Genomic DNA, 26,831 nt, shown 5'->3' with positions numbered 1-26,831 from the left:
CACGGGCGGACCCGTGTCTTCCCTCTCCGCTACCCATCCTATTATATGCGTACTCCCCCTTTCAGGGCTAGTCCATATGTATTTTTTTTGCCAACATATCTTCCCCATTTGGGTGCAGTTGGCCTCCGCAGTGTCCTCCTTATCGGGACTGCACGACTTCCCGACATACAACATACTATTATTCCTAGAGTTATCTAGATGCTTGCGACTTCCCAAAAAATATATCTAAATCCGTAGAACTTCTGTTGAAGTGGGATAAGTAAGGGCCAGGGACCACGTTGGAGAACTGCGCCTCTCTTGATGCAGGAGCGCTCACGCTTGCTTGGCAATCCGTAAGGCATAGGTAAGGTGCAGTCATTATGGCGTTTTCCATACTTTCTCCCATTCGTGGATTTATAGTTCAAATCCACTAATAGCATTGGAGTTTCCCATCCGAAGGAGAACGCTCTGGTTACTAAAGTAACCCAATTGCTATTTAGCATCGCCATAATGACTGTTCCTTAGCTGTTAGTTCAGTCTCTTCAGCTTAACAGGATAGCGTGTGCTTGCTCCACCTGTGCTTATATGCGGAGATAATTGGCAATAAGTTCCAGGAGCGCAAGCTTACGCTGCCAATTCATTGGCATTTCATTGGCCCGTTACATACTCTTTCAGACAATTGGCTTTCTGAAAATAGCAGCAAACCTTCTTATTTCTTATTAAATCTTGCGTGTTATTGCGCCGGGTGTATGATAGGGCTCTTAATCTCGATTTGCATTGCACCACTTGTGTTGTGAATATTGTGGATGTACACATTGTGATGCTGATGCTGAAAGGATTTATTGTGCAGCCCAAGCCTTTACATTTCCATAGTATTTAATTTATTTTTATAATTATTCAATTAAAAATAACCTCTTAGACAGTATTCCCTGTTTCTAACTGCAGTTTTAACTTCATTTAGCGAGTGCCAACGTGTGTAATGTTCTACTGATGCGCCACACTGAGCTGTCAGAAGGCATCAGTGTACTAGATGACAAAGGCAATGTGGTAGGCACCTCAAAACTGGCCGCTCGACATGTGAGTATGGATACCTTTGCATTTATTATGAAATCCTATTATGCGTTGTAATCTGATAAATATATTTTTGTTCAGGCTTTGATAGAGACGTCCCTGACCCGTGTGGTGCTGCCCATGCCTGTTCTCCTGCTGCCGCCATTAGTGATGTCACTGCTGGAGAGGTCAGAGCAATGAATTGTGAATTCGACATTTCAGATTTCAGTTATTTTTTGCTGCGCAGTCACACAGTTTACCTCAGAACTCGCACACCCATACATGCCATATGTCAGGGTATATTTGTATTTCACAGCTTGTGCATGTGTTTAAAGGAATAGAATGCTAAAAAATGAAAATTCCTTCATCATTTGCATAACCTTATTTCGGTGCCATTTTTGTGAAGGTTCTAAAGCTGCATACACTAAAAAATGACTTTTGCTGCAAAGTACCTATTTTAAATGAGTTTAAACAACACCGTTCTTAAGTTTTTATGGGAGGGACAACATAATTGTTATATGTTCAGTCCAGTTAATTTTATAAAAGCAGTTAAGTTAACTTAAACAATTTGTGTAGGGACAATATGATGCAGTTGTGTGGAACCCACAATTTTCCAGTGTATCTCACCTTAAATAAAACACTGGGTTTAACACAATTGATTTGTGTTGGCGCAAAACGAAGGAATTATGTTAACTCATTAGTTTTTACAAATTTAAGTGGATTGAACATAAAACAATTAAGTTGTCCCCCAAAAACCCCAAGAATTGGGTTGTTTTAGTTCATTTTAAATAAGTAGCTTGAAAAGAGAGCAAAAATATATAAATTAATGTTTTATTTAGCAAGGAGCAGAAGTGATACATTTGAACTGTATTGTTAAAAAAAATGATTTAGTGGCTAATCCGTATCTCATTTGTACAATTTAGTGCGATTTGCTCATCCCCAATGACGGCTGGGTTTAGTGGTAGGATTGAGTGGCATGCCTCCTTTTTAAAATCCTACACTTCGTATGACTGACCTCATTAAACTGACAAAAGTTAAATATTTATGTTTCCTTGTGAGATCTGGGGTGCTTTTCCAAACATTGTGGCTGAACTATCATCGTATGGTGCATCGTTTGAGTTAGATGCTTTGTCTCAGATCCATCATTTGAACCACGTTAGTTATAAACTGGGCAGGGTAACAACTTCTTTAGAGAAAAAAGCACAACTTTTGTGCAAATCTTATTGTTTTACTCATAAACACATTTATTAATTTTTTTAAATCCAATATAGTTTTGATAAAAAAACATGAATGTAAAAAATCCTACTTAATAATACAAATTATTATTATTATTAGTAGTAGTAGTATTTTTACTACTTGTACAACTTTGACACATTAAAACCGCTGCAGAAATGTTCTAACCAACATATCAGTAGACTACATTTCTAAATAAATAGCCTACTATAAATTAAAAGCATTACTTTTTAATAGTAGGTCACCTCTAGCATTCCTCAAGAGCCATGGCTGTGTTTAAAATGGCATAAATATTTTTAAAGTGCACTATGAAGGTAACGCAATTGTCAATATGAAGATCGCTAAAACTGAACTGTAAAAATACTTAAAAAGCAAATAACATGTGAGAGATATCCTTAATGTTTTTTTTTTTTTTTTTGACCATTCCAAGTTTAAATGTTAGAATGTTCTAAATTAATAGGGCATAGGGGGGATAACTGAGAATAGAACACAACCAGGATCCATGCTTCTAACTACAGCTCTAGAGGTGTAGTTACAAGCTTCCAAGTTTCCATGCAGTTTGTAAATGTTCATTGGAACGATGGATTTGGGAAACACCAAATCAACAAACTATGTAACGATGGAACTTGCGACCTTAGTTGGCTAACAAAATTTTTGGAAACGCACCCCAGGCTGGTTATTACAAAAACTGGGTAAGAACAAGGTAGTTGTTGTAAATGAGGGCGATGCCAACCCTCTTGTGCACCACCAGAGGGAACCATCGCCAGAATTCTGATTCGACTCACGGACTCAAAATCCCATAAGCCCTGCTACCTGGCACTGATTACGGTCCAGGTGCAACTCATCAGCTCTCGTGTATATATACCACACTCACGCTCCGGTTCGTTGCGAAGTCTTGATTTGCCTGGCTGTCATTTCTGAGCGTTCCATACTCCCTGCTTCGGACTGATCTGTGTTTCTGACCCTGTGCTTGTTCTACGATTACGAAAGACATCTGCCTGCCCCTGATCTCCAGCCTGTTATTCGGACCAGTAAGATATCTGCCTGCCTTTGAACTTTTGCCTATCCCACGTTCTGTCTCCTGGATTGCCCCTTTGTGTTTGTTTGTATGTGTGCTCTTAATAAAGCTTGCAAATGGATTCAATGCCTTCTGACTCATCACAACAGAAGACTTCGCCACTACAGAATCCAGCAGCTTTAGCACAAGTCTCGACTGAACTTTCCGCTCAAGCCACTCAGTTAGCCACCCATCATCAACAACTCACCCATCTAACTTCTCTCACGGAGGAACTGGTGAGAGCTATGCAGCAACTCCGTCATCCGAATCCTGCAGTTACCCCGCCTGCTACCATGACAGTTTCTCAACCAACGCATGTCTCCAATGCTCCGGCTACCGTAAGTCCCCGATTAGCTTTTCCTGATAAGTTTGATGGGTCACCTTCTCGCTGCAAAGGCTTCTTATTGCAATGCAAACTATTTGTTAACCAACAACCTGCATTATATCCCACTGATTCTAGTCGGGTGGCTTTTGTATGCAACCTGTTAACGGGGAAAGCGCTGGAATGGGCTACAGCGATATGGAAGGAGGAGGAATGTAACTATCCCTCATTTGAAACTTTTCTCAAGCAATTTCGGGAAGTGTTCGAGCACCCAGCAGATGGGAGAAGCCCCGGTGAGCAGTTACTTTCTCTTACACAGGGGCGTAACACAGCTGCAGAATACGCCCTGTCATTTCGCACTCTCGCCGCTCAAACTAACTGGGTTGAGGATACACTGAAGACACTATTCAGACGGGGTCTGAATACCAATCTACAATCTGAATTGGCTTGCCGTGACGAAGGAAAGAAATTGAACGAACTCATTGAACTTACCATCCGTCTTGATCATCTGATCCGCAGCCGTAGAAATCCTCGCACACAGCTCCATGTTTCAAGTGACACGCCCCCTGATGAACCCATGCAACTGGGTTTCACCCGTCTCACCCATGAAGAAAGAATGCATCGATTGCAAAATCATCTATGCCTGTACTGCGGTCAATCAGGGCACAGGAAATCCACCTGCAGCGTACAACCTCAAACACCAGTTCAATCGGTGAGTCCTTCCCATGTTCCTGCACTTTTCAGTGTACTGATTCCTGTGATTATTAAATTTGATAAAAGAGTGATTAATACTACGGCTCTTGTCGACTCTGGATCTGCCGGAAACTTTATATCTAAGAAATTTGCTTTATGTCACGAACTATCTCTCAGCTCATATGATTCCTGTCTTGCAGTGGAAGCACTAGACGGTCGTCCTGTGGGTGAAGGACGCATCCGTATGATTACGAATAAGCTACAGTTACAAGTTGGTGTTCTACACATTGAAGAAATGCAATTCTACATTATTGATTCAGTTAATCATCCACTGGTGTTGGGACTGCCCTGGTTAAGGCGACATGATCCTCATATCTCCTGGAGGGACGGACAGATATTGCAGTGGAGTGAGTCATGCATGAAACAGTGCATCCAGCCCATTCACAAAATTCCATTACGAACCACCAATGTGTTACCTGAACTCGTTGATGAATTAATCCCCATTGAGTACCATGACTTACATGAAGCTTTTAGCAAACAAAAAGCTACTCAACTTCCCCCACATCGACCAAGTGATTGTGCTATTGAGTTAATTCCAGGTTCAAGTCCTCCAACGGGTCGAATATTCCCTCTGTCACAACCTGAGCACAAGGCAATGTCTGAATATATCGACGAGGAATTGGCCAAGGGTTTCATCCGACCTTCTACATCTCCTGCTTCAGCTGGATTCTTCTTTGTAAAGAAGAAAGATGGCAGTTTACGTCCCTGTATTGATTACCGAGGGCTCAATGAAATCACCGTAAAATTCCGCTATCCATTACCCCTCGTACCTCCTGCCCTGGAACAATTAAGAAAGGCTAGATATTATACCAAGCTTGATCTTCGCAGTGCATATAACCTGGTCAGAATCCGTGCTGGTGACGAGTGGAAGACCGCGTTTTCCACCACTAGGGGGCACTATGAGTACACGGTAATGCCCTTCGGCCTGTCAAACTGTCCATCCGTGTTCCAATCTTTTATGAACGATGTCTTTCGGGATATGCTAGATCGCTGGGTCATCATTTACATCGACGACATCCTCATATATTCAAACACGATGAAGGAACATGTTGAACATGTACGTATGGTGTTGCAACGCATGATTCAACATCGTCTGTACGCCAAATTAGAGAAGTGTGAATTTCACCAGACACAGATCGCCTTTTTGGGATACGTCATCAGTGCAGAAGGGATTACCATGGATGATACGAAGGTACAGGCAGTTCAACGATGGCCGTTACCCCAGAATCTCAAGGAGTTGCAGCGATTTCTAGGTTTTGCCAACTTCTATAGACGGTTTATCAGAGGCTTTAGTTCAATAGCCGCACCATTAACAGCCATGACCAAACGAAATTCCCACAAACTATCCTGGTCCTCTGAAGCACGCCAAGCATTTAACGATTTGAAGACTCAATTCACCACAGCTCCTATTCTCCGTCATCCCAACCCAGACCTACCTTTCATTGTGGAAGTGGATGCATCCAACACAGGAGTCGGTGCTGTGTTATCTCAACGTCAGGGTCAACCATCCAAAATGTATCCATGTGCCTTCTTCTCCCGTAAATTGACCAGCGCAGAACGAAACTATGATGTGGGAAATCGCGAATTACTGGCAATGAAATTAGCCCTGGAAGAATGGAGACACTGGCTGGAGGGGGCTAGTCAGCAATTCACCATATTAACTGACCACAAGAATCTGGAATATCTTCGCTCAGCCAAACGTCTAAATCCCAGACAAGCTCGTTGGGCTTTGTTCTTCACCAGATTCGACTTCATTGTCACCTATAGACCAGGGAGTAAAAATAGTAAGGCAGATGCACTATCCAGGCTATCAGAGGAAAAAACCCCAATTAGTGATGAAACCATTATTCCTACGAACTTACTAGTGGCTCCAGTACAGTGGGACATACTTACCGAGATCCAAGAGGCCAACCGAGAAAACAACCCTCCAGTAGACTGTCCGAATCACCTGATGTTTGTACCCAATAACATACGTACCAGATTACTGACCCATATTCATGACACTCCCAGTTCGGGGCATCCAGGCATCACTGCAACTTTGGAATTAGTCAAAGCCCGTTTCTGGTGGCCGTCCCTCACGAAGGATGTAATTAATTATGTTCAGAAATGTGAAATTTGCCAAAGCACGAAGGCATCTCACCAAACCCCTGCTGGCCTGTTACAACCGCTACCGGTTCCGCAACGGCCCTGGTCCCATATAGCGGTGGACTTCATTACGGATCTCCCTGTTTCCCAGAACAACACAGTCATTCTCACGGTGGTTGATCGTTTCTCCAAGGCTTGTCGCCTAATACCGTTGCCCAAATTGCCCTCTGCCTTTGAAACCGCAGAAGCCCTGTGCAATCATGTATTTCGAATGTTTGGCTTACCTGATGATATCGTCTCAGACAGGGGATCCCAATTCACTTCCCGGGTATGGTCCGCTCTCTGTAAAAATCTAAATATTAATGTTAGTCTCACCTCAGGGTACCATCCTCAATCCAACGGCCAAACTGAACGTATGAATCAAGAAGTCATTCGATTTCTACGTTCCTACTGTCATCAGCAACAGCACGACTGGAGTCGCTACCTGATGTGGGCAGAATATGCACAAAATTCATTAATAAAGCCAGCCACGGGTATTACGCCATTCAAATGTATTCTTGGCTACCAACCACCCCTGTTTCCATGGTCCGGAGAACCCACTGAGTTACCTGCTGTCACGGATTGGCTGCAGCGGAGTGAGGATGTCTGGAACCAGGCTCACAGACATCTCATGAGGGCAGTCAGGAGGAGAGAGATTCAGGCGAACCGTCACCGACGCCAGGGACCCACGTATCAGCCGGGGCAGTGGGTGTGGTTGTCGACACGAGACCTTCGTCTGAGATTGCCCTGCCGCAAACTCAGTCCCAGGTATGTAGGGCCATTCAAAATTGTACGCCAGATTACTCCAGTGTCTTTTCGCTTAGCCTTGCCTAATCATTATCGTATTTCTCCTACTTTCCACATGTCATTACTCAAACCCGCTGGTGGTCCACGAGAGGAGGCGGTTGAGGAGGAATCGGAAACCAGGACCCCTCCACCTGTCATGATCGAGGGCGAGGAAGCTTACCTCGTTCGAGAAGTGCTGGACTCTCGACGTCGGGGTGGCGCCCTCCAATATCTGGTGGACTGGGAAGGGTACGGTCCAGAGGAACGGTCCTGGGTGAATGCTAGAGATATTCTAGACCCAACTCTCACGGAAGAGTTTCATCAAAGGTTCCCAGAGAAACCAGCCCCCCGACAGCGCGGTAGACCCCGGCGTCAGGTGCCTTCTCGCTTCAGGAGCCGCTCGCAGGAGGGGGGTTCTGTTGTAAATGAGGGCGATGCCAACCCTCTTGTGCACCACCAGAGGGAACCATCGCCAGAATTCTGATTCGACTCACGGACTCAAAATCCCATAAGCCCTGCTACCTGGCACTGATTACGGTCCAGGTGCAACTCATCAGCTCTCGTGTATATATACCACACTCACGCTCCGGTTCGTTGCGAAGTCTTGATTTGCCTGGCTGTCATTTCTGAGCGTTCCATACTCCCTGCTTCGGACTGATCTGTGTTTCTGACCCTGTGCTTGTTCTACGATTACGAAAGACATCTGCCTGCCCCTGATCTCCAGCCTGTTATTCGGACCAGTAAGATATCTGCCTGCCTTTGAACTTTTGCCTATCCCACGTTCTGTCTCCTGGATTGCCCCTTTGTGTTTGTTTGTATGTGTGCTCTTAATAAAGCTTGCAAATGGATTCAATGCCTTCTGACTCATCACAACAGTAGTATAAATAAACCCTCCACCGAACCTAACCTTAACCCTTAGTTACCATTGTACTGTATAATCCATTACTTTCTACAGTAAATACACGGTGTGGGTTAAGTACAAAAACTAATAATATTATATAAAAGCTCTTTTGAACTTCCTCTTCATCAAAGCCAGTTTTACTGTTTCTAGCTTTAAATCAACATATTAGAAATATTTCTGAAAGACTTAAATAATAAAATAATTTGATTAAACAAATTTGGTGAAAAAGTTCTCGAAAAGAAAGAAATGATATGAGAGTATTTAAATCATTACAGGAATTTTCCTTTTTACCTTAACTATTTTAGTAATGTCCTTTATAAATATATGTCCCTATAAGTTTTATGAAGGCTTTTTTGAGTGCAACGAATGAGCAAAATCTTCTTTTACTTATGTTTTAGAAAGAATTTGTGTCAGTCTATTTGTATTACTTTGCTTATAATAGATTTTTTTGTAATTAGAGAATAGAGAATTGTGTGTAGAAGAGAGAGACATTGTATGTGAGTGTGTGTGTGTTAGACAGAGAGAGACTGAGTGAGAGAAAGATAGCATGTGCATGTGTATGTGTATGTGAGCGTGTGTATGTGTGTGAGAGAGAAACAATGTATGAGAAAGAGACAGTGTATGTGAATGTGTGTGTAAAAGAGAGACCGTGTGTGTGCGCGGATGTGTGTGTGTGTGTGTGTGTGTGTGTGTGTGTGTGCATGCGTGTGTGCATGCGTGTGTGTGTGTGTGTGTGTGTGTGTGTGTGTGTGTATGAGAGAGGAACAACGTTTGAGCAAGAGAGTGTGTGAGTGTGTGTAAGTCTGTGTGTGAGAGAGAGCAGTGTGTGTGTGTGTGTGTGTGTGTGTGTGTGTGTGTGTGTGTGTGTGTGTGTGTGAGTAGCAGTGAATGGTGAGTGGTGCTCTGCTATGCTGCCTGTCAGCTCACCCTCACTGGCTCTCAATGGAGCAGGAACAGAGGCTGCAGGAGGGTCAGTGCTGCAAGAAGAAGGGGATCCTTGATTAATGACAGCGCTGAGAGCAGTGTGTGTGATCGATGTGTGCTGTTCAAACCTTTCACCCGTCGCTCTTGCTGCTTCCCAAAAACCACAAGCAGCTGCTTTACCCCACATTCAGTCGCTTGTTAAAGATTTCAAATCAGAGGATTTCAGTTTCTCTATACCCAAGTTTCTTAGTGCACAGTGTGCATCAAATGAAAGTCAGTTGTAGACAACCAATTAATCGCTAAAAAAAGTTTGTTTGTTTTAGCATAATAGAAAAAAGTACATTATGAAATCATAATTTCCATTTATAAAGATAATTTTTATATAAATTAGCTTATTTAAGAAATTGTAAAAAAATATATATATAGAATTTTGTTGAGAGCATCACAGTGGTGCAGTGGGTAGCACAAAAATTGACTGTCGGCTTGTTCAGTTGGCATTTTTGTGTGGAGTTTGCATATTCTCCCCATGTTTGCATGGGTTTCCTTTGGGTACTCTGGTTTCCCAGACAAGGCTAAATTGTCCGTAGTGTTTGTGTGTGAACGAGTGTGTATGGATGTTTCCCAGTCATGGGTGCAACTGGAAGGGCATTCGCTGTGTAAAACATATGCTAGATAAGTTGCTGTTTATTCTGCTGTGGCGACCCCAGATAATAAAGGAACTAAGCTAAAAAGAAAATAAATGATTGATTGAATGAATGAATAAATGAATTTTGTTGTCTGTAAAACTATAAATACAACTACAAGTAATATTTTTGCATTTGGATGACCTTTGCTAGCTTAAACCTTATCTTTTATGTTGAATTCAGTGCTTATTTGGTGGTTGAAATTTTACAAAATGAGAATAAAAATATATTATAATAAGATAAGCTACATGTATTCAAATGCTGTTGAATAGGTCACACTATTTTAATAAACAACTCTTGCAATTAAGAAATCATTAACTTTGAAGTTAGCTCGATAAATTTCTAATTTACTTAATAATTTCTTCGCTTATTTATAATTATTTGGGGTTAGACATTATTAGGCAGGCATGTAGAATAAAATCATGAATAAATATCTATCTGTCTGTCTGTCTGTCTGTCTGTCTGTATATATACAGTTGATAATATTTTTTATTCTGGAGAAAGTCTTATTTGTTTTACTTTGGCTAGAATAAAAGCAGTTTTTAATTTATTTTAAACCATTTTAAGGTCAAAATTATATGCCTCTTAAGTTTTATTTATTTTTCCATAATCTACAGAACAAACCATCGTTATACAATAACTTGCCTAATTACCCTAACCTGCCTAGTTAACCTAATTAAGCCTTTAAGTGTCACTTTAAGCTGTAAAGTGTCTTGAAAAATATCTAGTCAAATATTATGTACTATCATCATGGCAAAGATAAAATAAATCAGTTACTAAAAATGAGTTATTAAAACTATTATGTGTAGAAATGTGTTGAAATGTGTTGAAAAGGTGACGCAGTGGCGCAGTAGGTAGTGTTGTCGCCTCACAGCTAGAAGGTTGCTGGTTCGAGCCTTGGCTGGGTCAGTTGGCGTTTCTGTGTGGAGTTGGCATGTTCTTCCTGCGTTCGCGTGGGTTTCCTTCTGGTGCTCTGGTTTTCCCTACAGTCCAAAGACATGCGCTATAGGTGAATTGAGTAGTTTGGGTGTTTCCCAGAGATGGGTTGCAGCTGGAAGGGCATCCACTGCGTGAAACATGTACTGGATAAGTTGGCAGTTCATTCCGCTGTGGCGATCCCGGATTAACAAAGGGATTAAGCCGAAAAGAAAAGAAACAAATGAATGTGTTGAAAAAAAAATCTTCTCTCCGTTAAGCAGAAGTAGCGGAAATAAAAATAAATAGGGGGCTAATAATTCTGACTTATATACTTTGTATATAACTATAGTTTTTGATTTAATTATAAAGGCCTTTTTTATATTTAGATTATGTTTTCTATTCAATACCAATTTGAAATTAATCTTGGAAATCTGTATATTTTATTTGTAGAATTTTACAAATTAGAAAAAAAAACAACTAAACTAGTAAATAAATTTCTCAGACTAATTTGTAATAATTCATATCCTCATTTATATAATTTCAAGATTTTAACTATTTCTTTGTTTACAAATAAATTCATTTAATCAGTTAAGTCACCTATTTTTTTTTTTACAGTAAAATTATATTTGCCATCTAGTGCTTGTATGACATTACATCAGCCCTAAGTAAAAGAAAAATGGTGTAGAAACAATTTTCACTCAAAAGCTGGGAGTAAATGTCACAATCACTTGCAAAGAAAAGTAACACTTTGAAACAAGGTGAAATATTAAAGCAGAAAAACTCGTAAAGCATCCTCTGTACTTGTGCTACTTAAAACTTTGAGAAAAAAAAAAGAATTCATCTTTGCAGACTGGATGTCAAACAAGTGCATTATTTCCTGTACTAGGGTGTATCACTTGAGTTCATCTTTAACCTCTCCTCATGGAGAGTGACGGATGAGTGTGCTGAATGGTTGATGGACACCATAAAAGCTCTTTAACATACTTTGATCCCTTCTCTCGGTTCCTTTTCTCTCCCCCAAACATGCACACAAGCACCAGAGAGAGAGAGAGAGAGAGAGAGTTTCTGCTGGCCAATTAAAGCTCATCATGTGTATGTGTTGATGAAGTCATCATTAAGCAGTCGCCGGCTTCATTAAAGCAGGACGACTCTTGAGGACTCCTGCAGTGCATGATATCCCACAACCCCCCTAAACACACACACACACGCACGCACGCATGCACGCACGCACACATGCACGCATACGCACACACACACAAACGCACGCAGATAGGGGGAGGGTCAGCCACATACACTACTACCTCCACATTCAAACTGTTCATCAACCAAAACTGCATGTTTTTTCATCTGCCAATTACCTATGCTTTTGTGTGTGTGTGTGTGTGTGTGTGTGTGTGTGTTTGTGTACGTCAGGCTTCCTTTCCTGCAGAAACGTCCTCGTGTTACACTGCCGGTTCACAGCATGGTGTGTCTCTGTGCATTCGGCCTGGCGCTGCCTGTTGCCATCAGCCTGTTCCCCCAAAACAGTCAGGTGAGCACTCGCTTGCGCTCACACTTTTCCCTTCGTCCCCTCTCTCTTTGTCTGCCACGGAGCCGGTTATGGTTTAAAATGGTGTTTATTAAGCTGTTCATCCATATGGTTACTGAACTGCAGACATATGTGCTGCCAACTACTTCTCTTGGTTCTCCCAGCCCTCCCCTCCTCCTCTCCTCTCACTCTCTCGCTCCCTCTTTACACTTTTGCGAGGCTTCCAGACGAACGCTCCCAAAAAACTCCACTCATGTCCCTCCTCCACCCCTTCCCCATCCCTTTTCACACCCCACAGGATGTCTGTTTCAGATTCTGCCTCACACACTCACACACTCGTTGCCATCTGTTTCTGAGCAAAATATTGCGAGTTTTGGCCCCGGTTTGGATATTTACCAGTGCTCGTGGCTTCGTTTTAGCTTCTTATGATGGCTGAAGTGTCAGTTTTGACTGTGAAAAAGTGCTGGAGGCAAGAGAAAGACGTGGCACGCTTTTGATTCTCATCTGATGAAACATTTTAAACGTCTTTAATGACTTAATGATGGCTGTGAATGGTTTGCTCGGTGTGGCCCAAAAAAAAGGAGCTGAATCTTAATGTCAGTATAAAAATAAAAACACAGCGTAATCAAAATGTTGTATACGATGCGATTTTGGGTTGTTTATCCTGCTAGTAGGAGATTAGTTGTGTTTAACTCCTAAAACTATATATCTGTCATCTGTCAGTCCCATTGGACGTTTATTCATTTTTGGGACACAGTTGAAGATATCATACAGTGCATCTGAAAAATATTCAAAGTGCTTTACTTTTTCCACATTTTTTTTATGTTACAGCCAAAATGGATTAAATTCATGTATTTCCTCAAAATTCTACACTCAATACCCTATAATGAAAAAGTAAAAAAAGATTTTTTGAAATTGATGCAAATTTATTAAAAATAAAAAAACTAAAAAAATCACATGTACATAAGTATTCACATCCTTTGCTCAATAGCCATTTTCAGTTCTCTCCAGAGATGTTCAATAGGATTTAGGTCTGGGCTGTGGCTGGGCCTCTCAAGGACATTCATCGAGTTGTTGTGAAGCCACTCCATTGATATTTTAGTGGTGTGCTTTAAGTCATTGTCTTGCTGGAAGATGAATTGTCGCCCCAGTTTGAGTTCAAGAGCACTCTGAAGCTGGATTTCATTTAGGAAGTCTGTATATTGCTACATTTATCTTTCCCTCTATCCTGACTAGTCTTCCAGTTCCTGCTGCTGAAAAACATCCCCACACATGATGCTGCCACCCCCATGCTTCATTGTAGGGATCACTAATGCCTGCTGTTCTGCAATAACACTTCCCAAACACTAGTTGGCAGTGAGGTGTTTATGTTCCTCTGTGTCAAGTTTCTTCGCTGGTGTTTTGTTTGTTCTGAATGCTACCTTAAAGTACAAGTGGCTTAAACTCGCTCATTTTAAGGCAGGAACCGGCGGACTTGCAACAACTTTAACCAGGAGGTAAACACATAACAAAACTTTACATCCGGAGCTCTTTTTTGGGACTCTACACTTGTAAACAATTGCTCCATCGGGCTCTTGCGGCTCTCTGCCCCGCCCAGACCTGTCAGTGCTACCAAGCTGACCAATCACAGAACTTGCCATACGCGTTGTTATGAGAGGTGCGCGACAGCGACGCCAACGGCCACGGTGTCAGGCTATGCATCAATGCTCCAAAGCCTCTTTGGAGTGAATGCCAGGCGTTGCGTTTGAAGAAAACCAGGCAACACTCATCAACAGGATTGAGGCTGATTTATACTTCTGCATCAAACGCACGAGTATGCTACGGCGCAGCCTAAGCGTTGATGCATAGCCCGACACCTTGGCAATCGGCATAGCTGACGCACACCTCTCAAAAAATTTAACTACACATTGCAACGACGCATATCGCTGTCACGTTACATAAAAGATGAGGAACCCAATTGCAAGCAAAACAAAGTCTTTTAATATTGTTCTCACAAATAGACAGGAAATTGACGAGTGGCTGGAGGCACTGAACAGGTGAATAATTATAGTGGTGGTCTGGTTCGGCAGCACTGATCAAATGTTCATAATACTCATCAACAGAGCAGATAAAACATTCGTCATGGAAGAAACCGGGATGTCTCAGATGTAACTCATCAACAGAGCGGATCACACATTCATCAGGAAGAAACAGGAAGCATCAGAGACTGCAACATGGAATACAACCAGACCACTCACCACCAGCGAAGAGAGGAGCCTGACAAAACACAAAGAACCGTGAGCAAACAACGAAATGACAAAGTGAGACAGGAACGCTGAACCTTTATAGGCACAAAAAATGCGCTACACCTGTAGCGCGCTGATTATCAGCCGAGCGGCGCTACGGAACAGTTCCGGTAACAAAGATCATGTGACCGCTCAGCTGATGACATGAAAACAAACACCCACTGACAGCCACGCGACACCCACACAAACACAGCGAGAAAGGCACACATACTTAGAAACACGTATCATAATAATAAACTGTCACACAACGCAGACACTTCAAATAAGGAGCAGATGAATCCACAACCGTGACATTACCCTCTCCCCTAGGGACGCCTCCTGGTTAGACTGGTGTGTGCGGATTAATTGCCGTATGAAAAACGGGCTTTACTTTGGATACATGAAATACGGGATGAATTCTCCTGTACGCTGGAGGTAATTTGAGGCGGATTGCCACTGGACTAATGATTTTAGTGACAATAAAGGGGCCAATAAATTTAGGAGCTAACTTATTGCAAACGGTGCGGAGAGGAATGTTTTTAGAAGAAAGCCACACTTTTTGACCGACAACGTAAACGGGAGGCTTAGACCGGTGGCAATCGGCTTAAGCCTTGGTGCGCGTCCCCACTCGAAGGAGGGTCTGTCTGGCCCTGTTCCAAGTGCGACGGCACCTCTGGACAAAGGCGTGAACAGAGGGAACCGCGACTTCGGATTCCAGACTGGGAAAAACTGGTGGCTGGTAACCTAGACTACACTGAAACGGAGAAAGGCCCGTGGACGACACTGGTAACGAATTATGTGCGTACTCCACCCACGAAAGTTGCCGACTCCAGGAGGAGGGATTCTGCGAGACCAAACATCGCAAAGTGCGCTCAAGATCCTGATTGGCTCTCTCGGTCTGGCCGTTACTCTGGGGATGAAAACCAGAAGAAAGACTAACAGTGGCCCCCAATAAACGGCAGAATTCTCTCCAGAATCTAGAGACAAACTGAGGCCCCCTGTCAGAAACCACGTCCGTCGGGAGGCCATGAATGTGAAAGATATGATCAATGACAGCAACCGCTGTCTCTCTGGCTGATGGTAATTTGGGCAGAGAGATAAAATGAGCAGCCTTCGAGAACCTGTCCACCACGGTCAAAACTACCGTGTAACCGTTAGAGGATGGAAGACCCGTAACAAAATCTAGCGAGATGTGTGACCATGGTCTTGAAGGTACTGACAGCGGTTGAAGGAGCCCAGCAGGTAGGCGATTGGAAGACTTAGAAACCGCACAGACAGAGCAAGCCAATACAAAATCGTGCACATCACAAGCCATAGTTGGCCACCAGAATCGTTGTTTGATAACGAATAACGTGCGACTTACCCCTGGGTGACAAGCTACCTTGGAGGAATGACCCCACCGGACAACGTCGGACCGTAATTCCTCCGGCACGAATAACCGACTCGGTGGGCATCCGATCGGGGGCGTTACCCCATTCAGGGCTGTGCGAACCCTCGACTCGATCTCCCAGGAAATGTTCGCTACAACAATCCCCTGGGGAAGCACAGGATCAGGTGATGACGTGCGATCCAACGGGTCGAAAAGACGTGATAATTCGTCAGGTTTGATGTTTTTGGAGCCTGGTCTGTAAGAGATCGTAAAATTAAATTGTCCGAAAAATAATGCCCACCAAGCCTGCCTGGAGTTTAATCTTTTAGCGGATCTAATATATTCAAGATTCTTATGATCGGTCTAGACGATAAAGGGCACCCCTGAGCCCTCTAACCAATGACGCCACTCCTCCAAAGCATGTTTGACGGCCAACAACTCTCGATTACCAATGTCGTAATTTATTTCAGCAGGAGATAATCGATGAGAAAAATACGCGCAAGGATGGATCTTGCCATCCGAGGAGGAGCGCTGGGACAGAATGGCCCCAACCCCAACCTCAGACGCATCGACCTCCACCACAAACTGCCGGGAAGGATCAGGGGCAATGAGGATCAGGGCTGAAACGAAGCAGCCTTTTAGTTTGGAAAAGGCAGCTTCAGCTGCACTGGACCACCTGAACGGCGTCTTGGAGGAGGTCAAGGACGTCAGAGGTGCGGCAAGCTGGCTGAAATTGCAAATAAAACGCCGGTAAAAATTGGCAAAGCCCAGAAATCTCTGCAGGGCCTTACGGGAATCTGGGGTTGGCCAATCTACCACAGCCTGAATCTTCTCTGGATCCATGCGCACCCCCTTGACTGACACAATATGTCCCAAGAACTGAACCGACTGTGCATGAAAAACGCATTTCTCCGCCTTGACATAAAGCCCATTCTCTAACAGCCTCTGCAACACTCGCCTGACGTGTTGAACGTGTTCCTGGAGAGAGTGAGAAAAAATCAGAATGTCATCCAGGTAGACATAAATAAACTGATCTATCATATCTCTCAACACTACATTGACGAGTGCCTGGAAAACAGCCGGAGCGTTGGAAAGGCCGAAGGGCAGAACGCAGTGCTCAAATTGCCCTCTAGGGGTATTAAACACTGTTTTCCACTCATCCCCGGGTCTTATGCGAACCAAATGATAAGCATTGCGGAGATCTAACTTTGTGAAAAAGTTCGCCCCCTGCAGGCGGTCGAAGGCTGAAAACATCAACGGCAAAGGGTAAGTATTCTTAACCGTGATGCTGTTCAACCCTCGATAGTCAATGCATGGGCGAAGGGAACCATCCTTCTTTTTCACAAAAAAAATCCCGCCCCCGCCGGTGAAGAAGACGGGCGAATGATCTTGGCTGCTAGAGAATCAGAAATATATTTCTCCATGGCCTCCCTCTCTGGAACAGACAGTGAATATAACTTGCCCTTGGGCGGAGACGTACCTGGCAATAAGTCTATAGCACAGTCATAGGGACGGTGAGGAGGTAGAGAAGCAGCCCGGGACTTACTGAACACTCTCTTCAGGTCATGGTACTCACGTTTGACAGATCCACCTGCTCCTCCGGAAACACAGAACAAGGAACAGTGGAACAAGCAGACAATAAACGAGACTTATGACAGCTCTCACTCCATGAAAAAACTGCACTGTGACCCCAGTTAATGTGGGGCTTGTGTAGGACCAACCACGGATGTCCCAAAATGACAGGATTATTAACAGATTTAGTAAGAAAGAAAGAAATGTTTTCAGTATGATTTCCTGAAGTGACAAGTCTAATAGGAGCCGTGATGTGTGTGATGGTTGGAAGAGATAATCCGCTAAGTCCTTGGACTGCTATGGGTGAGGAAAGAGGAGAGAAAGGAATTTTTAACTCATTAACTAAATCAGAGTCAATAAAGTTCCCTTCAGCTCCTGAATCAATGAGCGCATAACAGGAATGAAAACTTGAATTAAATCCCAACTTAATGGGTAGAGATGTGGTATTGGGAGAGTCCTTTCCAGTCATAATCTCTCCCACCAAAAAACGCTTACCGGTAGGTGAATTATTGTTCTTGACAATGCATAAGGCTGCAAAATGCCCTGCAACCCCACAGTACATACACAAACCACTTGTGCGTCGGCGGCGTTTCTCCTCCGCTGAGAGGCGAAATCCTCCCATTTGTCTGGGCTCGGATTCTGGAACAGGAAGTGTAGCCTCCGAACAACAGGTCTGTGAAGCCAAACGTTGCGAACGAAGCTCTCTGTGGGCACTCCTGCGCTGAAGGCGATTGTCCACCCTTATGGCCAGGTTAATGAGACCGTCCAGTGTCTTGGGAAGCTCCAAAACGTAGATCTCATCCTTAATACGGTCTGCCAGTCCGTGAAAGAACATGTACCACTGCGCTTCGCTGTTCCACCCGCACTCGGCCGCCAGGGTGCGAAAGTCGATGGAATATTCCGCCACACAGTGCTCCTCCTGACTGAGCTCAGCGAGTCGTCTGGCTGCCTCTCTCCCCGAAGTCGCTGGATCAAAAACCACCCGGAGTTCCTCCGAAAACGCTTTAAAAGACACACAACAGGGAAGTCTCTTGGATCTGCATAAATGGGGTTCACCTGAATAACTTTGTGGTGGTGGTAGTCATGGTTCGGAGGTCTGTGAACTCTCATTAAAAACAGGACTGGGTGATGGGTTGACTGGAGACACTGACAACGTGGATCCGGCTTGGAGACCCGAACTGAGTTGCTGAACTTGATTAGACAGCTCGATGATTTGATTAAAAAGTGCTTGGATGGTCTGGCTGGAAACCTCCATACTTGCTGGGTTCAAATCTGGTCAGTTCGTTCTGTCATAAAAGATGAGGAACCCAATTGCAAGCAAAACAAAGTTTTGGAAATTGACGAGTGGCTGGAGGCACTGAACAGGTGAATAATTATAGTGGTGGTCTGGTTCGGCAGCACTGATCAAATGTTCATAATACTCATCAACAGAGCAGATAAAACATTTGTCATAGAAGAAACCGGGATGTCTCACATGTAACTCATCAACAGAGCGGATCACACATTCATCAGGAAGAAACAGGAAGCATCAGAGACTGCAACATGGAATACAACCAGACCACTCACCACCAGCGAAGAGAGGAGCCTGACAAAACACAAAGAACCGTGAGCAAACAACGAACTGACAAAGTGAGACAGGAACGCTGAACCTTTATAGGCACAAAATAATGCGCTACACCTGTAGTGCGCTGATTATCAGCTGAGCGGCGCTACGGAACAGTTCCGGTAACAAAGATCATGTGACCGCTCAGCTGATGACATGAAAACAAACACCCACTGACAGCCACGCGACACCCACACAAACACAGAGAGAAAGGCACACATACTTAGAAACACGTATCATAATAATGAACTGTCACACAACGCAGACACTTCAAATAAGGAGCAGATGAATCCACAACTGTGACAATCGCAAGCTCTCTGATTGGTCAGCTTGGTAGAACTGACGAGTCTGGGCAGGGCCGTGAGCCGCAAGAGCCCAATGGAGCAATTGTTTAAAAGTGTGGTGTGAGGAACATAAACACCTCACTGCCAACTAATGTTTGGGAAGTGTTATTGCAGAACAGCAGAAAATTTAAAATTTAAAATTTAAATATACTACAGGTGAACTCCAGTTGAGCTGTTGAAACATCTCAAGAGTGATCAGTGCAAACAGAATGTACCTAAGCTCAGTTTAGAGCTTCAAGGCAAAGGCTGTCAATACTAATGTACATGTGATTTGTCAGGTTTTTTTATTTTTAATAAAATTGCAACAATTTACAAATATATATTTTTTTCACATTGTCATTATGTTGTATTGTGTGTAGAATTTTATGAATACTTTCATAAATACTTTCCGGATGCATTGTATAATCAAATATGAAAGATTTGTTCCCTAAACTCACTTATAAATTATTAAGGTGTCAAAACATCAATTCAAATAAAGCAACCTGTTTAACCTGTTCACATGCTGTGTGCTCACAATAGGAAAGCTGTCATGTGCTTTTTTTTTTTTTTCTCAAGTGGGTGTCTGCACAGCAGTAATTTATAATTGTAATTTCAGAATAAAGATAAAAACTTAATATAGTCAAAACTGTCGATTACCGCTGTATAGGCTACGTTACAATTATTTATTTTTTTGCTAGCTTTTGTTGTTTTTCTGTTCAAGTAGAAGATTAGAAGGAAAAAATTATGTTTGTGTGCATTTACTCACCCTCAATTTGTAATTATGTAATTGATTCTTCTTTGGGGCACAAATAAAGAAATGAGGGCTTTTCTTGCCTCCATGAACCCTTTGACGCATACGATCCAATGTGGTAAAACATTTTAGCACGTCATGTGATCAGCATGCGATGGCTTGTGTTGAGGAAGAACATGAAGGCATAATTTCTCGTAAACATAATTGGACCAAGTGCTTTATTCACATCAGATACACACTGTTTTACCCTGTTCGGTAACACTTTAGAATAACTACACACTATGAATAATCTGTCAAGAATTAGCAAATAGTGAATTCATTACCTGTTAAGCTTTAACTCTACATTAAAAGTAAGCAGTTTTCAAATACTGCACATACAAATACTTTATTCTTGACTTATAAGCACTATTAAAATGTGCTTAATAATTGTTCTTTCATACTTTGTCACTTATTCATTTTTCATGACTACAATTAAAGTATCAAATGAACATTAATATTTGCAATCTTATCTAAAAAATAAAATTACTCTAAAGTTTAAACATTGCTGAATAACAGGAGTGTCAAAATACAACATAAAATTGGATAAAATAAAAATATAATAATTTAACAATATATTACAATACAACATTTGTATGAATAAAAGGATATATAAATGTTAATTTAGAATAGTTTGTTAATCATTTACTTACTCATTTTGAATAATCTTTAAAAACCTGCAACTTCTCTCAATAACTGGTTCGTAAATGATGCAGTACTTAAAAAAAATTTGTAATGAAGAATTAATCAGTGGCGATGCAGTGGCGCAGGAGGTAGTGCTGTTGCCTCACAGCAAGAAGGTCGGTGGTTCGAACATTGGCTCAGTTGGCGTTTCTGTGGAGTTTGCATGTTCTCCCTGCGTTCGCGTGCGTTTCCTCTGGGTGCTTCGGTTTCCCCCACAGTCCAAAGACATGCGGTACAGGTGAATTGGGTAGGCTAAATTTTTCCGTAGTTTGTGTGTGTGTGTGTGTGTCTGTGTGTGTGTGTGTGTGTGTGTGTGTGTGTGTGTGTGTGTGTGTGTGTGTGTGTGTGTGTGTGTGTGTGTGTGTGTGTGTGGATGTTTCCTAGAGATGGGTTGCGGCTGGAAGGGCATCTGCTGCGTTAAAAATGTGCTGGATAAGTTGGCAGTTCATTCCACTGTGGCAACCCCGGATTAGTAAAGGGACTAAGCCAACAAGAAAATGAATGAATGAATGAACTCATTTTGAATAATCTTTAAAAACCAGGAACTTCTCTCAAATAACTGGTTCGTAAATGATGCAGTACTTAAAAAAATTTGTAATGAAGAATTAATCTGTGGCGATGCAGTTGCGCAGTAGGTAGTGCTGTCGCCTCACAGCAAGAAGGTTGCTGGTTCAAGCCTCAGCTTGGAGTTTGCATGTTCTTCCTGCATGCCCTTAGGTTTTTCGCCAAGTGCTCCTGTTTCCCCCACAGTCCAAAGACATGCGGTACAGGTGAATGCGGTACAGCTAAATTGTCCATCGTGAATGAGTGTGAATGAGTGTGTGTGGATGTTTCCCAGAAATGGGTTGCGGCTGGAAGGTCAAGTTGGCAGTTCATTCCGCTGAGGCGACCCCGGATTAACAAGGGGATTAAGCCAAAAAGATAATTAATGAATTAATGAATGAATTAATTAATCAGTAGCTATACAATCATTGAGAACATTATATGTGTGCTTATAAGTCATGAATAAAGCAATTGTATCTGCAGTTGTAAACTGCTTATTAACGTCTGTTAACGTAGAGTTAATGCTTAACAAATATTTAATTCACTATTTGCAAATCTTAATAAATGACTCACGGTAAAATAAAAGTTGACTCAACTCAAAATTTTAAGGCAACAAACTTCAGGACATTTTTGAATTGACTCAACTTTCAACTTTCAAGTTGACTCAACAATTACTGCACTTGACTTGATTTAAGCTGAGTAAACTCAAAAAAGTTCCTTAAGATTGTTGCCTTTTTTTTTTTTGCAGTGAAAAAAATCAAAATTTATACTTTTTATTAATCAGACATATAGTAATGGTTACTATGTATGTTAATTAATGCTTTATTACTTTACTTCATGCAGTTTTGTGAATAAATGACAATTAAAGGCTCAGTATCAAATCTAAAAAATAAAATTACTGTAAAGTTTAAACATTGCTGAATTACAGGAGTGTCAAAATACAATTAGAAAGAAATACAATTAAATGAAACAACAACAGTATAATAATTTAAAAATATTAATATATATTGACACAATAGTTTAATGTTATTTAGCAAAGTTTAAACTGCACAGTAATTTTATTTTACATAAGACTGCTAAGATTTATTTTTCATTTGATTTGGTTTTATTTGTGTGTCTTTGAATAGACATTTATAAAGTAATTTATTTTCTTTTTTCCTGTTTAGAATACTGAGCCTTTAATAGTTATTTATAAGAGATTCATAAAGCATTAATAGTCCTCACTTTAGATTAGGTCACATAACTGGATGAAGTTGACCTAATAAAGCATTTATTAACATACAAATTAACTATTACTATATGCCTGAATAATTGGATATATGAATGTTAATTTGAATAATTTCCTAATCATTTACTTGTGCATTTTGAATTATCTTAAAATAGCCCCAGCTTTTCTTAAATAACTAGTTTGTATTTAATGCAGTACTTAAGTAAAAAGTAATAAAAAACTAATCATTCACAAGATATGAAAATACAATCATTAAGCACATTAAAATGTGCTTATAAGTGAAGAATTTACACCGTGTTTAGCTGTATTTATAAAGCTTTTACTAACATTAATTATTGAGTTAAAGCTTAACAGATAATAAATTAACTATTTGCTTATGCTCAATAGATGATTCATAGTGTGTAGTTATTATAAAGTTTTACCGTAATGTTTAACAGGGCGAAGAGATTTTTTAACAGTGTTTGCTGTATTTTTTTTTTCTGGGTTTTTATTTTGAATGAAATAAACACATTTACATTAAAAAAACTATTTTCAGATTAACTACAGAAAAAAACCCAGTTGTCCAATGACTTTATGAATTAATTAAAAATATGAAAACATATTACAAACTTGTCATCATGGCGAATAAGTTTTTTTTATTGTGAATATTAAAACTAGTATGTTAAAAAATGTGTTGGAAAAAATCTCTCTGTTAAGCAGCACTTGGGAAATATTTGAAAAATCTTTCCAATGATTCTTGTAATTGTTATAAACTAAACTAATAAACACCTGCAACTAAGGTTTAAGTAAGTGAAATGCATTAATGTAGTAAACATAGCTTGCCAAAGGTTTTAGTAAAAGAATTAAACAAGATGGACAAGACAAACAATAAAACACCAAAGAGAATACCATTAAAATGCTAAAGATACAAAATATGTTTTCAACCTTGATTTAGTAATGGAAGCTATAATCTAGGGCATCTGGTTCCATAGATGAGGGCCAGTGACTGACAAATCTCTGTTACCTATAGGGCCTTATCATACACCCAGCGCAATGTAGCGCAAGGCGCGGCACAATTGTTGTTTGCTAGTTTCAGCTTGGTGCAAGAGTCGTTTTGACGTTTTGTGCCATGCTATTTAAATAGCAGATGCATTTGCGCTCATATGTGCGCCTATAGGCGTTCTGGTCTAAAAAGAAAGATGTGTTGAGGCGCATTGCCAGCCTGTTGCTATTCTGAGAAACTATAGTATATTTTTTAATAGACCAGAACAAAGGCGGTCTATTGTCCAGCACAGAGCGTGTTAGTTGTGTGCCTCGCTTACACACTGCTTAATACACACAAGATGTAGAGCAATACGCAAATATCTTTACATATGAAAAAGAATTAAAATATTAAGGATATATATAGGATATATATATATATATATATATATATATATATATATATATATATATATATATATATATATATATATATATATATAGTATACTTTAAATAATTAAACATTCAATTCAATTCAGCTTTATTTGTATAGCGCTTTTACAATGTAGATTGTGTCAAAGCAGCTTCACATAAATGGTCATAGTAACTGGAACAGTGTGGTTCAGTAACTGGAACAGTGTGGTTCAGGTTTTAGTGTTTAAGTTCAGTTCAGTTCAGTTTAGCTCAGTCCAGTGTGATTTAATCATTACTGAGAGTTCAAACACTGAAGAGCCAATTCATCGATGCGTAGCTCTACCAATCCTGAACCATGCGAGGCAGTGGCGACAGCGGAGAGGGAAAAAAAACTTCACCTGATGGGAGTGGAGAAAAAAAACCTTGAGAGAACCAGACTCAGTTGGGCACGACCATTTTAATTTCTCCGCTGGCCAAAAGTCTTGTGCAGAACTTCCTTTGTCGTGGTTTAGGCTGGAAGATGGCCTCAGCGAAGACTCGTCTGTCCCTGGAGCGTCGCTGGAATCAGACTCATGTTCTCCACTCCCCACGACCATCAGCGCAGCAGCAGCTCAGGATATGGCCTGGTCCCGGATATGGAATCCTTGGGATCATCACGTCGCTGGTCTTGGATCCAATCAGTGACTCCGCATAATCTGAGGACCTCGGGATGAGTATCCCCAGGTGAAAATAGAGAATAAAGAGAATAATTAGCGTAGCTGCTGTTCATAGTGTATATAAGCAAGATGTAGAAGCCAGTGTGGAACCCGCTAGGTGATGCATTGAGTGTATGCTTTACTAAACAGATAGGTCTTTAATCTAGTTTTGAACTGGGAGAGTGTGTCTGAGCCTCGGACGTTATCAGGAAAGCTATTCCAGAGTGTAGGAGCCATGAAAGAGAAGGCTCGACCTCCTTTACTTGATTTTGCTATTCTAGGTACTACCAGAAGCCCTGAATTTTGAGATCTTAAAGAGCGAGTTGGTTTGTAGCGAGACAGAAGGTTGGTTAGATAAACAGGAGCTAGATTATTTAGAGCTTTATAGGTGAGAAGTAATATTTTAAATTCAATACGAAACTTAACAGGCAGCCAGTGTAGGGAGGATAAAATTGGGGTTATATGATCATATTTTCTAGACCTGGTCAGAACTCTGGCTGCTGCATTTTGTACTAATTGAAGTTTGTTAATAGAGGATGCTGGGCAGCCAGCAAATAGAGCATTACAGTAATCCAGTCTCGAAGTCATAAAAGCATGGACTAGCTTTTCTGCATCTGAGATGGATAGCATATTTCGTAATTTAGCGATATTTCTCAGATGAAAGAAGGCAGTTTTTGTGACATGGGATATATGGTTTTTAAAAGTTAGATTGCTGTCAAATATGACACCCAAATCTTTTATAGTAGAGCTAAAGCTAACTTTGTATCCTTCTAATTGTAAATTGAGTTGCGAGATCTGCTGTGTGCAAGATTTAGGCCCAATAAGTAATAATTCTGTTTTGTCGGAGTTTAAGAGAAGAAAATTGTTGGTCATCCAGTCTTTACAAAACATATTATTTTCTACATAAATATAAAAACCATGCTTTCATTCTTCATTTCGGGGAGCTTTTTCAGTTTATTCGTGACAAATTGCTTTTGTATAATGTTATTATTATTATTATTATTATTATTATTATTATTATTATTATTATTATTATTATTATTATTATTAGTATCCATATTTATTTTTGTTTTTATTAAAAACAAGCTTAGATTTGTCCACCTGTCAGGTTTCAGACCATTTTGGCACCGCATTTGTATTAGGATATAACTCAGTTTTTTGACCACGCTTCGTTATTATTGTTCATTTATTTGTTTGCTGGAGATTAGATCTAAATTTAGAAATAGTTTTGAAACAAATCTTTGCGCTTAAAAAGCTAAATTAATTATTTATAGGCTAATTGATATCTGTGCATACAAGGTTTCCCTATCCACGAGAGCGAAAGTGAAAGTAGAGAATTAGAGGCCTTATCTCTCATTCTCGTGCTGTAGATGCTCTGTTTAGCTGTTTTCTTGCTAGTGAAACACTCCACTTACAAAGTCGTCATGTAAATAGCAAATGCGATATGGTGCAACGCAACTGGATCCTAAAGGGAATGGGAGATGAGATTCTGATTGGTTTATTCTCAAAACACATCCATAACTCATAAAGAAAATAAGATCAACCCTTTAGACCATGCGCCACGGCGCAAAGCGGATTTTTTTCGTCCTTATATTAGCAGAAGTGGATTCTGACACGCCCTGAATGTGTTTGCGCCCTGTGCTGTGCACTTTGGGCATGGATCGTCAAAATAGCGCCCTTCGTTTTAAACAGGACTGAGGGACAAATAAAAAAGCCTTGTCAGTAGATCTTAAAAGTTTTAGTAATTGGCCAAAGGGTAAGGAGATCTTTAAGGTAACAACAAAAACAAGAGCTTTAAAACAAACAACAACTCAACTGTAGATCTTCATTTTAGCCCGCTTATTCAGTCGTTTGCAAAATCTATTGGCTCTATACTGTATGTCACGTTAAAAAGAAACTATTCTTCTAACCTCAGGTCAAGAGCTGTAACTCCAGCCATACATGTTTTTGACACAGCTGACATGCAAATGATATACTATACAGGAAACACCAAATCACTGAAATATATTGGTAAAAGTGAAACTTACAAATACAGTTGGCTAGTGATGGTTTTGAGAAAAGCAGACCTGAAAAGCCCATGAAATGTTTCCTCTCTTGTGTGTTCTGACCTCACCTTCTCTCTGTCTGACA

The 26,831-nt window shown here is 41.0% G+C and overlaps 1 protein-coding gene across 11 annotated transcripts in view; it reads left to right on the top strand.

The window, feature by feature from the left end:
• The window catches only part of sfxn5a (sideroflexin 5a), a 66,173-nt gene that overhangs the window by 36,630 nt on the left and 2,712 nt on the right, over positions 1-26,831 (top strand). For 4 of the 11 annotated variants that reach the window (XM_087278105.1, XM_087278108.1, XM_087278103.1 and 1 more), the window contains 3 exon segments: positions 941-1,056; positions 1,132-1,217; positions 12,144-12,261. In XM_087278105.1, the coding sequence (XP_087134231.1) occupies positions 941-1,056; positions 1,132-1,217; positions 12,144-12,261 (320 nt within the window). 11 annotated transcript variants of the gene reach the window in all.

The sequence above is a fragment of the Danio rerio genome, chromosome 13 (assembly GCF_052040795.2).
Source record: "Danio rerio strain M-AB ecotype USA chromosome 13, GRCz13ab, whole genome shotgun sequence".
In the NCBI taxonomy this organism is placed as follows: domain Eukaryota; kingdom Metazoa; phylum Chordata; class Actinopteri; order Cypriniformes; family Danionidae; genus Danio; species Danio rerio.
The sequence above is the reverse complement of the archived record's forward strand: the minus strand, read 5'-3'. Positions and strand labels throughout refer to the sequence as shown.